This window comes from Hyperolius riggenbachi, chromosome 10, assembly GCF_040937935.1.
Source record: "Hyperolius riggenbachi isolate aHypRig1 chromosome 10, aHypRig1.pri, whole genome shotgun sequence".
NCBI lineage: Eukaryota > Metazoa > Chordata > Amphibia > Anura > Hyperoliidae > Hyperolius > Hyperolius riggenbachi.
The window spans coordinates 230,334,749-230,348,729 of record NC_090655.1 but is presented as its reverse complement, the minus strand read 5'-3'; the positions used below and the strand labels follow the sequence as shown (position 1 = coordinate 230,348,729).

The following is a 13,981-nucleotide window of genomic DNA, read 5'->3' as shown; positions in this document are numbered from 1 at the left end:
CAAATTTCCCTGCGCTGTTCCGTTTTTCGTTGTTCCGGGCTACACTTCCATCTGGGTGATTGATCTCCTGTCTGTGCTTTGGCTTGTTCTTGACCTTGAGTTGGTCTACCCGTGGAGCGACAGTCATCTCATCTCCTATAGGACCTTGGACTGTTTTACTACCTTCCCTGCCGGTATCCTGCCTAAAGGGGTTCTGGTATTTCTGTCTTCATGTATTTGCCCCACCCTCCTTCAAAAACACCCACCACTTCAGGGACCTTCAAGAACGTCTGCCATGTATGCCAGGTCTGCCCCAAGACATATGAAGTCAAAATAATAATCACTCAGTAGACTCCAAACCAACAGCGAGGGCTGTTTTACATTGAGAAACACGATTGCACTGCGCAATTGCACTGTAATTGGATTGCATGTCTCCTATTTTCCTCTGCAGCGATTGTGCTGTGGCATCACCACAATGTGACGAGTGTATGAGTGCAAGTGTAGTGCACTTGCATCTGTGATTTACAAAGGGTAAAATACAGGCAGGAAAATATTTTGAATTGCAGAAAAAATTGCATAGCTGCACAATACTATATGATTTTCCTCCATTCCTATACTTTGTATGTAAGTCTAATCGCAAGAGAAAAGCAGCAAACATGATGGTTTTTAATTGGGGGACAATTACAAATGCAGCACACTAGCGTTTTGTGATCAATGGGATCGCAAACACATTGGAAAATAGCCCTGACAGTCTTTACAGAACTTTTCTGCTTCTCTGTTTACTGTCATAGTGTAATGCAGCCCTTTCAGGACGTCAGAGCCACCGAGTCCGACATTCTTTGCAACATATCAGGAAAGTGCGATCGATACAGATGTACAGTACATGATGGCATGTCCTTTGGAAATATAAGAACAAAGCAATGTAATGATGGCTGCAGTTCCAATATTCCCCACAAGATGGAGCGTTCATGGACAGGAAGAGGCGGGAGCCGCAGACAGGAAGCTCCTGTTCCAGGGGAAGTTGAGGGGATTTATTGTGATAACTCTCAGCACAGCACAGGAGGTAATCAAATATTATTTTATTATATTTATTACTATCAAGGCCCTAGCTTAGCCTGCTCTCCACCCCTAGCAGCTGCTGGTTCACACATAGCGGAGAATAATGCATGGATTTATATCATTCATATATATAGCTATGCAAAACCTCCTGGCTCACTATGAGCATATAGCTGTGCATATATATGCATATAGCTGTGGCCTCGCCTGCAGTGCTGTGCACAGCTTTATTCAAAGAGTGAAGCTACATGTACTAATAGTTTGGGTTATGCCTTTTGGCTAAGATCAAGTGTAGTATCTGTTCTTGAGGTTTTTGGGGGGACCTGGAGGGATGGTGCTCCAACGTTTTGTCCTACAATTGGCTATCATTCATAAAGCATTTCCGCATGCGGAAATGCTAAAAACAGCTGACTTTACCGACCACTCGGCAAAGTCAGCATTCATAAAGGCTCTTTCCGCATGAAAAAATGACACTAACGAGCAGAGTGATAAATCACCGCCTTGTGCGGTGATTATCGGAACAAATGTAGCAAAATGTTCATTCATGAAGAACACCGCAAGCGGTGTCAGGTCGGGAAGTCCCGCTCCCTCTGATGTGGCGATACCAATGCAAGTGAATGGAGACACACAGACCTCCCAGGCAGCTGCAGCAGAGCGGAACACGGAGAAATGTATCAACTCTGCAGCTTCCGTGTCTCCACCTGCCTACCGCCTGCCTATCGCCAGCCTAGTTCGGGGAATCTCCGCAGTGCTACCGCACATGGATACTTTTCTGTGAATGCCCACCCAGAAGTCTAAAATACCGCCAGCGGTGTTTTCCCGCACTGATTCCCCTTACCGACAGCCTCTTTATGAATGATAGCCAATTGTCGAAATGTCCTACGCTCATGACAGAATGATGGAGAACTCCATCGAGGAGACCTACAAATCGAAATAACCTACTATGAAAATAGGCTGATTGTATATGTGTTTCACTATATGTTATTGCTAATAAAGTAATAACGGAAATAAGTTTGAAAATGCAGCAGTTATAGATGATTAATTTGTGCTCAGGGCGGCTGCACGACCCCTAGAAAGGGGCCTGTTCATTAGGACACACTTGCCGCTGCACTCCCTCCAGCCACAGGCTTACTCCGCACACCCGTAGGGTAAACCGATGAGGGGGAATGAGAAAACCTAAATGTGCATGTGCAGAGTGGGCGTGGAAAGTACTGAGCACGCGCAGAAGGGAATGTAGGCAAAATCGACGCGTAGGTCAAAACGTTGGAGCAATGGCACTGTGGCAGGGTGTCCCTTCTTGTCGTAACTCCCCAGAGGCTGATTGAATGGATCTATACCATGGTCGAAGCTGAATAGCTGAGGGCTTTGCTTAGGCGTACTGCCCCTGGAAGTGGCGCTCCAGGTGCACCTGAAAAAACCTGGGATGTGGCAGATCCCAGGCGAAAGTAGGGTGCTTTGTTCTGTACTGCCCATATGCATAGCCGACTAACGCAGCTCCCCGGCCTTTTGGCTAGGGAGAGTGCGGAATTTTTATCACTCCGGCCGCAAGGTCGGGGCCAGCTTGCTGGCACCGGGGGACTTGTCCCCTGGGGACTTCGGTTCCCACCTGGCTCCCTCTCGGGGGAGCCACGGACCATGTGGATGGCCACGTGGCCCAGGCCCTGTGGGCAACCACAGGGCAGTCCAGGGTCCTCCAGCCCTTCGGGTGTTGGAGGATGCCGCCAGTGTCCTCCAACCCTCGGGTCGGAGGATGCTTAGTACCCCCTGCGCCGATGGCAAAGGGGGAATAAGTTCCCTTCGGGGAACACCAGAAGAGCCCTGCTGTATTGTGGGGCCTGTGGCTACTCATGCACGTTTTGTGGGGGTGCTTTAGGGCACTCACGCTTTTTCAGTGCATGGGGCTAATAGCCTTGCTTACCCGGGACTCCTGTTGCATGCAACAGGAGCCAAGAAAGCTAAAAAAAAAAAAAATAGTTTGGGCTATGTTTTTTTGTTTGTTTGTTTCAGACAGTGTTCATAGGTTTAGAGTTGGTGAAAGGTTAGGTTTTGCTTGAGGAGGTGTTCAGTTTAGGATAGGATAAGAGGATGGGGATGGGGATGGTTACAATTAGTGTAGTATTAACAATATAAGTAGATAGCTGCAAATGACAAACACAGAAGCTTGTGAAGGTGTGTTTGTGTGTCTTTTTCTTGGGAGGTATTTGGGTTGGTTGGTATTTCTGGAAGAAAGAGGACCCCCTCTGGCACTCCTGGGGAGGAATAGAGCTGCCTCTGTCACTCCTGAGGAGGGACTGGATAGTGCACTGGTTAAATGACAACTGAAATGAGAAGAATATGGAGTCTGCCATATTTTTTTTTCCTTTTAAACACTATCACTTGCCTGGCTATCCTGCTGGTATATTTGGCTGCAGTAGTGTCTGAAAAAGCAACAGAAACAACCATGCAGCTAATCTTGTCAGATCTGACAATAATGTCAGAAATATCTGATTTGCTGAATGCTTTTTCAGGGTCTGTGGCTAAAAGCATTAAAGGCAGTGGCTGGATAGTGTAATTGTTAAGGGCTCTGACATATCTCGGTTCTTCAAATTTCAGTAAGCCAGCACCAATCCAGTAATTGGACAAGACTCCCTAGCACTGCTACTGCCTACTGAGTGCTCTTTAGTGGCTGCCTCGCAAGTGCTTTGAGTCCGACAAGAAAAAAATACTATACAAATACTTGAATTATTATAACTGGAATTATAGAAGATCAGCAGGATAGTCAGGAAACTAGTATTGCTTAAAAGGAAATAAATATGGCAGCTTCCATATACTTCTAACTTCAGTTGTACTCCAAGGGCTCTGCCTCTGACATAGGAGACCTGGGTTCGAATCTCGGCTCTTTCTGTTTAGTTAGCCAGCACCTGTTCAGTGAGGAGACCTTAGGCAAGACTGTAACACTGCTACTGGCTAAAGAGTGCACCCTAGTGGCTGCAGCCCTGGCACCTTGAGTCTACCAGGAGAAAAGCACAATATACATGTTCTGTGTCTTGTCACTTCTGGGGGGCGCTATTTTCCTGTCGAATTCAAAGCAGCCACTAGGGACCACTCAGTAGGCGGTGGCATTGTTAGGGAGTCTCGTCCAAGGTCTCCTTACTGAATAGGCACTGGCTTACTGAATAGGCGGAGCCGAGATTTGAACCCAGGTCCCATGTGTCAGAGGCATAGCCCGTAACCAGTACACTATCCAGCCACTGCCTTATCCTGACCGTAAACAAGTAATAGTATGTGTCTGGATGGTGACTGTATCATAGTGTGTATCAGACTCCTATAACATATGTCATTGTCGATTTCCCCATTCAGGGCTGGTAATATCTGGAAATATACAAGGACCCCCACAAGGGCGCCATCATGAAGAATCAGCCACCCCTCACATCACCAGGTAAAAGGGGACTTACATTTTGTAAAGGACAGAGCATTACGGAGGGTCCACCTCATCACCTGATAGACACATAGAGGCAATGTATTCAGTCAGTTTGTGTGTTTTCTACAGATGGATCCTGTAACAGAAACCCACCAAAGAGAGATACAGGTGCTCTTTATTCCCAGGATCATGCACAAGAAGATTGCCCTTCACATATTTATCAGGTAGGTGGAACTTAACCACTTGTGCACGAGCCACCGCATTAAAACATCCTGTTGGAGCCTCTTAATGGCTTCAGGACGGACTAATGCATTGCCCGCTGCCGCCGCTGTGCACGTCCCGTCCCCCTCTTCCCCCCCGCCACTGTAACTCACCGGGACACTGCGAACTGCAATTGGGGAAGGAGAATGAGTGTTCTTCTACCCAATCTCAATGCCTGAAATGAATGGACTTGCCATGGGGCCATGTCCATTCATAAAACAGGAAACACACACACACACACACACACACCCTCCACTTCGAAAGGTCCAGCTTCCCCCCCCCCCCCCCAAAAAAAAAAAAGTCTTTAAAAAATAAACAACATAATCTGTATTTTATGAGGGTATATTACTATTATTTTACTACATAGGGGCTTGTAAAACAGAAAAATTACACCTGTATTTCCAAATAATATATTGGTGCCATACGTTGTGATGGGGACATCATTTTAACAGTGTTCCCCAACCCTATCCTCAAGGCCCACCAACATGACATATTTTGCAGAAAACCACAAACATGCACAGGTGAGGTAATTTGTGTCTCAGCAGAGCGCCGTGGAGTTCTACAAAACATGCACAGTTGGTGAGCCTTGAGGACAGGGTTGGGGAACACCGGTTTAAGCGGTTTAATAACTGGGACAAATAAAATGAGTGGGTTTTATCCACAGAAGAACGGTTTATTTTAAAACTGTAAAGGCCGTAAGCTGAGAAATGATTTTTTTTTTCTTATTTTTTTCCCTTTAAAATGCATTCAGAGTAAAATAAATCTTAGCAAAATGTACTATACACAGAAAGCCTTATTGGTTGCCGGAAAAAAACATGGTGTAGATCATTTTGTTGATACAGTGGTTTGCAAAAGTATTCGGCCCCTTTGAAGTTTTCCACATTTTGTCATATTACTGCCACAAACATGAATCAATTTTATTGGAATTCCACGTGAAAGACCAATACAAAGTTATGTACACATGAGAAGTGGAACGAAAATCATACATGATTCCAAACATTTTTTACAAATAAATTACTGCAAAGTGGGGTGTGTGTAATTTTTCAGCCCCCTCTGGTCTGAGTGCAGTCAGTTGCCCATAGACTTTGCCTGATGAGCGCTAATGACTATATAGAGTGCACCTGTGTGTAATCTAAAGTCAGTACAAATACAGCTGCTCTGTGACGGCCTCAGAGGTTGTCTAAGAGAATATTGGGAGCAACATCACCATGAAGTCCAAAGAACACACCAGACAGGTCAGGGATAAAGTTATTGAGGAATTTAAAGCAGGCTTAGGCTACAAAAAGATTTCCAAAGCCTTGAACATCCCACAGAGCACTGTTCAAGCGATCATTCAGAAATGGAAGGAGTATGGCACAACTGTAAACCTACCAAGACAAGGCCATCCACCTAAACTCACAGGCCGAACAAGGAGAACGCTGATCAGAAATGCAGTCAAGAGGCCCATGGCGACTGGACAAGCTGTAGAGATCTACAGCTCAGGTGGGGGAATCTGTCCATAGGACAACTATTAGTCCTGCACTGCACAAAGTTGGCCTTTATGGAAGAGTGGCAAGAAGAAAGCCATTGTTTACAGAAAAGCATAAGAAGTCCCGTTTGCAGTTTGCCACAAGCCATGTGGGGGACACGGCAAACATGTGGAAGAAGGTGCTCTGGTCAGATGAGACCAAAATTTTACTTTTTGGCCAAAGCGCAAAACGCTATGTGTGGTGGAAAACTAGCACTGCACATCACTCTAAACACACCATCCCCACTGTCAAATATGGTGGTGGCAGCATCAGGCTCTGGGGTGCATCTCTTCAGCAGGGACAGGGAAGCTGGTCAGAGTTGATGGGAAGATGGATGGAGCCAAATACAGGGCAATCTTGGAAGAAAACCTTTTGGAGTCTGCAAAAGACTTGAGACTGGGGTAGAGGTTCACCTTCCAGCAGAACAACGATCCTAAACATAAAGCCAGGGCAACAATGGAATGGTTTAAAACAAAGCATATCCATGTGTTAGAATGGCCCAGTCAAAGTCCAGATCTAAATCCAATCGAGAACCTGTGGCAAGATCTGAAAACTGCTGTTCACAAACGCTGTCCATCTAATCTGACTGAGCTGGAGCTGTTTTGCAAAGAAGAATGGGCAAGGATTTCAGTCTCTAGATGTGCAAAGCTGGTAGAGACATACCCTAAAAGACTGGCAGCTGTAATTGCAGCAAAAGGTGATTCTACAAAGTATTGACTCGGGGGGGGGGGGGGGGCTGAATAATTACGCACACCCCACTTTGCAGTTATTTATTTGTAAAAAAAAATGTTTGGAATCATGTATGACTTTCGTTCCACTTCTCACATGTACACCACTTTGTATTGGTCTTTCACGTAGAATTCCAATAAAATTGATTCAAGTTTGTGGCAATAATATGACAAGATGTGGAAAACTTCAAGGGGGCCTAATACTTTTGCAAACCACTGTAAGTAGTAATAAAGTTATTGGGGAATGAAAGGAGGGAGCGCTGACAGGTGTAAATTGCTCGGGTCTGTTTGGGTAAAAAAAAAAAAAAACACCTTGGGGGTGAAGTTGTTAATGTATAAAAGTGGCTCCAAGCTATATGGCATTATATTCTCTTGTATAGACTCACATCTTTAAAGTTAATGTATAAATGTGTTACTTACCCTTATTTTTAGAATGCAGAAAAGAGTGGTCTTAAAATCGTGGTTAAAGAAGAAGAAGAAGAAGAGGAGGAGACCTGTGTGACCGGTGATCAGCAGTCTGTGAAAAATGGTGGCATGATGGTGAAGATCAAGGAGGAAGAAGAAGAAATCAGTTTGATGGATGACCAGCAGTTTATGGAGGAGCAGATGATAATGGTGACAGTAAAAGGAGAACATGACGAGACAGATGAGATCGGTGATCAGCCAAAAAAAGAGGAATGGTCTTTAGAGATCTGCTCAGGTAAGTAATCCTTTGACGGGGCAAAATTATTTAAGAAAACAAAAATCCCTTGAAGAGAACCTGAGGCATAAAAACTTTCAAAATGCAAATACTTACCTAAAGAGAGGAAAGGCTCTGAATCATCCAGGGACGCTTCACGATCTCCTCCACCCGAGATGCTCCTGCACATCAGGGCTGTACTCCTCCTCTGGCGCAAGCATGGCCTTGCCGCAACCACATGAGCATGGCCAGGCAATGGCCGATGCTGCTTGAGGAGCTATACTCACACAGGCCAGAAGGCAAGTGTGGCCCCAGATGTGATTACTGACGGGCCCAGTACCCGACACCACACATATTAGCACTGTACAGTCCCAGCTATCAGAACAAGACTTGGGGGGGCAGCTGGTGTAGGAACCCCTCTAACAGGAATAGATGTGCATCCTGTTATCTCTTCCCCTGCACTCCTGTCACACGTGGTAGAGCGCTGTGACAGCACACACTGCTACAGCATGGACTAGGCTGTTGGGATTAGAACTCTTGTAGGAAGTAGAAACCGGCGCCATCCAATAGTATTATTGCTCTTTAAAGGGATACTGTAGGGGGGTCGGGGGAAAATGAGCTGAACTTACCCGGGGCTTCTAATGGTCCCCCGCAGACATCCTGTGTTGGCGCAGCCACTCCCCAATGCTCTGGCCCCGCCTCCGGTTCACTTCTGGAATTTCTGACTTTAAAGTCAGAAAACCACTGCGCCTGCGTTGCCGTGTCCTCGCTCCCGCTGATGTCACCAGGAGTGTACTGCGCAGACACAGACCATACTGGGCCTGCGCTGTGCGCTCTTGATGACATCAGCGGGATCGAGGACACGGCAACGCAGGCGGCAGTGGTTTTCTGACTTTAAAGTCAGAAATTCCAGACGTGAATCGGAGGGGCGGGGCCGGAGCATCGGTGAGCGGCTGCGCGGACACAGGATGTCTGCGGGGGACCATTAGAAGCCCCGGGTAAGTTAAGCTAATTTTCCCCCGACCCCCCTACAGAATCCCTTTAATGATAAAAAGACACTGTACACATAATGCAACGTTTCAGAGGAAGCTCCTTTCTCAAGCTTTGGTCAGTGTCTGATGAAATACATGTATTTGATCAGACACTGACCAAAGCTTGAGAAAGGAGGAGCTTCCTCCGAAACATTGCATTATGTGTACAGTGTCTTTATCATTAAAGAGCAATAATACTATTGGATGGCGCCGGTCTTTACATCCTACAGTTTAATTTTGGATGCAGTAGTGCTGCCTGATTGACAGACCTTGGCACATCCCTGGATATCTTATAGGAGTGCTATCCACCTTGTACCTGTTGGGGATTAGAACTCTTGTGCCACAGCACTAAAGTCCCTTATTCAGCTCCCAGCCTGCATAATGTCTGCCTGTAGAATTTATGTTCTCACCGTGTTTCTTAAGGAACCCACGTTTTTCCACACCTCAGAACACACTGAACCTAGGTTAGGGTATCTGAAAAGGAATGGAGTACAGTCACTTATATACTCTCACAACCAGAGTAGCTAACTGAGCAGACTCTAAGGCCCGGTTCACACTGTATTTTAAAGCCAAATAGATCTGGTAAAGCGGATCCAGTCTCGCTTCACCCGAACCGTATGGCTTTGGTTTACACTGGCAAATGGATCCATGAAAACGGATCTGATCACCGGTCAATTGGAATCCGTTTCCACTCCATTGCCACTCCGGTCTACTGAGCGGGCGGGTTAGGGAGGGAGGGATTCTTACCCAGGCTTCCGTCTCTTCCCCTTGCATCATGTGACTACCAGGAAGTGTGGTAATCGCATGACGCGACGTGAGACGCAAGGGGAAGAGACTGAAGCCTGGGTAAGAACCCCCCCACTCCCTCCCGCTCAGGAGTCTAGCGACCGCAGTCCCAACATCCCCCAAACCCCAACTCTCAGTGGAACGTCACCACATCCCCTCCCCCTCAGACCCCCACTCCCAGTGGAGCATCCCCATATCCCCCTCCCAGACCCCACCCCCAGTGGAGCGACCCCACATCATCTCCCCGCCAAGACCCCCACTCCCAGTGGAGCATCACCACATCCCACTCCCAGTGGAGCGTCCCCACATCCCCTCCCCGCCAAGACCCCCACTGCACGGGTCACGTGGTCCGGCCGACGTCATCAGGATTATACTGCGCAGGCGCAGAACTATTGCGCTTGCGCAGCACAATCGTTTCATTTTCTTAGTTTGGATGTTTCCTTTAAGTGCCCATGGCTTTCCTTCTCTCCACATGAGCTTTAAAATGACACTGAAGCGAAAAGGTATGATATAATGAATTGTATGTGTAGTGCAGCTAAGATATAGTACACTAGTAACAAAAAATAGTTGCATTGTTCTCCAGTATGGGAAGAGTTAAACGTCAGCTGTTATCTTTGCACAAAAAGCTTCTCTAAACATACAGTTCTATTATCTGAAGCACTTATACATCAAAGAAACAGTGAGAGACAGGTTTAGATAAGGTTTTACTGCAGGGAAGTTCAAAGGATCATTAGCTCTGCCCTGTTTTATAGTTTAAAGTAGAGTGTGGTTTGTAAATTGCAAATATGACAGAATGATGCAAAAAAAAAAAAAAAAAAAAAAAGCTTTATCACTGAAAATCAAAATACGAGACTCTTCTTTGCTACTAATGTTTGGTTAACTGTCTGTGCTACACATACCATTCGTTATATCATAAGTTTTTTTTTTTTTTTTTTTTTTTTTTCTGCTTCAGTGTCACTTTAAAGTGGACTAAAACTCTAACATAACATTCAATAAAAATGTGTTTTCCTACCTTTTATTACCCATTCAGTTATCATATTTGCTTTTATGCACAAGTAATATTGCCTATTTACAAATTACAAGGCCCCAAACTATAGTTTATCTGCTCTGAAAGCTGTCATTGCATTTTATTCATAGATTTAAATATATAAATACAGCAGCTATCTAGTGAAAATTTCTCCTCTGTCTCTGTTTGTCAGCTTAGAGCAGTTCCATGGCTGGCTGTAGCTAATTGTAGCAAAAGAGGACCTTTCCACTGCAGAATGAAGTGCTATGTTTAACCCCTTGCCGACTGATGTAAACGCGGCGGCAGCCCCAGGACCACTGCACGCCAATTGGCATGAAGTCCTGGGGTGGGGTTTTGCAGGAGATCGCGCGTATCTCCACTCGAATGACGGAGCTCAGCTCCATCATCAGTCTCCCAGCAGCGATCGCCGCTAGAAGACTGTTAGACAGTGAAACCACCATCTATTTACCAGGGCTGTGGAGTCGGAGTCTCGGAGTCGGAGCAATTTTGGGTACCCGGAGTCAGAGTTGGAGTCAGTGATTTCATAAACTGAGGAGTTGGGGTCGGAGTCGGATGATTTTTGTACAAAATCCACAGCCCTGGTAAGTATTAGACTAAGGAGTCTGAGTCGAGGAGTCGGAGCCATTTTGGGTACCCAGAGTTGGAGTCTGAGTCGCTGGTTTCATAAACTGAGGAGTCGGAAGATTTTTGTACTGACTCCACAGCCCTGCTCTTTACTCTGTACAGTGCTTCCATCTATGGTAGCACTGTACTGGGGACAGCCATATGAAAAACGGCTGTCCCCTTGGGCGGCAGGGAAGCGATCCGCTGTGATAGGCTGAAGCCTATGACAGCCGATCGTACTGATTGGCTGGCAGGGGAAGGGAGGGAGGGATAAAAAAACAAAATAGGCATATTTATTTTAAAAAAAAAATATTCATAAAAAAAAATATATCCTTGGAGCGATCATAGCCCACCAACAGAAAGCTCTGTAGGTGGGCAGGAAATGTGTGTGTGTGTGGGGGGGGTGTATCACTTGTTTGCTGAGTTGTGCAGTCCTGCAGCGAGCCCTTAAAGCTGCAGTGGCCTAAATTGTGAAAAATAGCCTGGTCACTAGGGAGGTTTAAGACCATGGTCTTTAAGTGGTTAAATGCTGTTCTGCTACAACTTTTATTTATTTTATTTTTTTTATTTTTTATTTTTTTTTTTAAAGTAGCTTTGTAACTAATCTTTTAGAACAAATGAGAAAAGGAGCAAAGAAGAAATGATGGGTTTCACACCAGTTAAAGTCCTACAGGATAAATGCACTTTACAAATTGAGGATCATTCATACAGCCACATACATGACTGCTGGCTGCACACAGGAGAATTAATGCTCTGTAACTATTATTTCCTCAATAGATGGGCGCTATACCAGGAACCAGTCAAAGGGACATCTTACTTCACCTTCAGAAGATAATGGCGGCACAGGAGGAAAACCCAGTACTAGAAGTATAAAGCGCAGACCTCAGCATAAGAATAGATCACTGGATCCTAAAAGGTCATCTAATCAGTCCTCTGCTTCTACATCGCACACTAATAGATCTTCGGGGGATAAGCGATTCCCATGTCCTGACTGCGGCAAGAGTTTCACTAAAAATTCCCATGTGATCATACATCAGAGAATTCACACAGGGGAGCGGCCTTTCACATGTTCCGAGTGTGGGAAAGGTTTCATTCAGAAATCACAGCTTAATTTACACCTGAAATGGCACAAAGGAGAGCGTCCATTTTCCTGCCCAGAGTGTGACAAATGTTTCATTCACAAGAGAGAGCTCATTAGGCACCAGAAACGTCACACAGATGTCCGTCCTTATTCATGTGCAGAGTGTGGGAAAGGTTTTAATCAAAAAACAGACCTTAATAAGCACCAGATAACCCACACAGGTGAGCGTCCGTTTTCATGTTCACAGTGCGGCAAAAGTTTTGCGCACAAAAGATACCTTTTTACGCACGAGAGAAGTCACTCTGGTGAGCGGCCCTTTCCATGCTCAGAGTGTGACAAATGCTTCATACGAAGAGAACAGCTTATTATACACCAGAGGAGTCACACAGGCGAGCGGCCTTTTGCATGTCCAGAGTGTGGGAAATGTTTCATTTGTGCAGGACAGCTTAACAAACACCAGAGACGGCATGCCGCTGAGCGTCCTTTCATATGTTCGGAGTGTGGGAAAGGGTTTACTGGCAAAACAGACCTTATGAAACACCAGAGGAGGCACTCGGGCAAATTTCCTTTTTCTTGTGCAGAGTGTGGGAAAGGGTTTATTGGGAAAACAGACTTTGTTGTCCACCAGAGAAGTCATACGGGTGAGCGGCCTTATTCATGTCCAGAGTGTGGGAAAGGGTTTGCTGGAAAAGCAGACCTTATTGCACATCAGAAAAGGCACACTAGCGAGTATCTTTTCACATGTTCAGAGTGTGGGAAAGGATTCTTTGGAAAAGCAGACTTTATTATCCACCAGAGAAGTCACACAGGAGAACGTCCTTTTCCATGTTTGGAGTGTGGGAAAAGTTTCACTCACAAGCAAGCTCTTATTAGACATCAGAGGATTCACACTGGAGAGCGCCCTTTTTCTTGTCCGGAATGCGGAAAATGCTATACTCAGAAAGGATCACTAACTGCCCACCAGAGGACACATTCCCGCTGATGTTAGTCGTGTACAGAGAGGTTCCACAGATTGAAGCATTGTGTTGTCCTTTCAGTAAAGAAAATTCTACAGTTGAGATGGATTTTTTTTTTATTCATCTACACTCACATGTGATCAATCAAGGATAGGAGAAGTTTGGTGAGTACAGTCTAGTGGGTGGAGGCTGGTGAGTGTAGTCTGGAGGGTGAAGCCTGGTGAGTACAGTCTAGTGGGTGGAGGCTGGTGAGTGTAGTCTGGAAGGTGAAGCCTGGTGAGTGCAGTCTAGTGGGTGGAGGCTGGTGAGAGCAATCTAGTGGGTGGAGACTGGTGAGCACAATCCCGTGGGTGGAAGCTGCACGTCTTGTGGGTGGAGGCTGGTGAGTGCAGTCCAGTGGGTGGAGGCTAGTGAGTGCAGTCCAGTGGGTGGAGACTGGTGAGTACAGTCCAGTGGGTGGAGGCTGGTGAATGCAGTCCAGTGGGTGGAGGCTGGTGGGTGGAGTCTGGTGAGTGCAGTCCGGTGCGTGGAGGCTTGTGAGTACCGTCCAGTGGGTGGAGTCTGGTCAGTGCAGTCTGAGGGTTGGAGGCTGGTGAGTGCAGTCCAGTGAGTGGAGGCTGGTGAGTGCAGTCCAATGAGTGGAGGCTGGTGAGTGCAGTCCAGTGAGTGGAGGCTGGTGAGTGCAGTCCAGTGAGTGGAGGCTGGTGAGTGCAGTCCAGTGAGTGGAGGCTGGTGGGTGCAGTCCAGTGGGTGGAGGCTGCACGTCTTGTGGGTGGTGGCTGGTGAGTGCAGTCCAGTGAGTGGAGGCTGGTGAGTGCAGTCCAGTGAGTGGAGGCTGGTGGGTGCAGTCCAGTGGGTGGAGGCTGCACGTCTTGTGGGTGGTGGC

General features: G+C 46.4%; 1 protein-coding gene across 1 annotated transcript; it reads left to right on the top strand.

Annotated features, from left to right (window-relative positions):
• The first annotated feature begins 979 nt into the window (after positions 1 to 979).
• Positions 980 to 13,197, top strand: LOC137534734 (zinc finger protein ZFP2-like). Its single transcript, XM_068256357.1, has 5 exons — positions 980 to 1,042; positions 4,375 to 4,453; positions 4,565 to 4,659; positions 7,365 to 7,632; positions 11,836 to 13,197. Exons 2-5 carry the CDS (start codon positions 4,423 to 4,425, stop codon positions 13,119 to 13,121), a joined length of 1,680 nt encoding a protein of 559 aa, XP_068112458.1. The 5' UTR covers positions 980 to 1,042; positions 4,375 to 4,422; the 3' UTR covers positions 13,122 to 13,197.
• Positions 13,198 to 13,981: the final 784 nt, after the last annotated feature.

Excerpts from the sequence above, each read along its gene's own strand:
- LOC137534734 (XM_068256357.1), top strand. The coding sequence starts at position 4,423 with ATGAAGAATCAGCCACCCCTCACATCACCAG. Across the intron at positions 4,454-4,564 it reads GCCACCCCTCACATCACCAG|ATGGATCCTGTAACAGAAAC; the intron begins GTAAAAGGGGAC and ends TGTTTTCTACAG. Across the intron at positions 4,660-7,364 it reads GCCCTTCACATATTTATCAG|AATGCAGAAAAGAGTGGTCT; the intron begins GTAGGTGGAACT and ends CCTTATTTTTAG.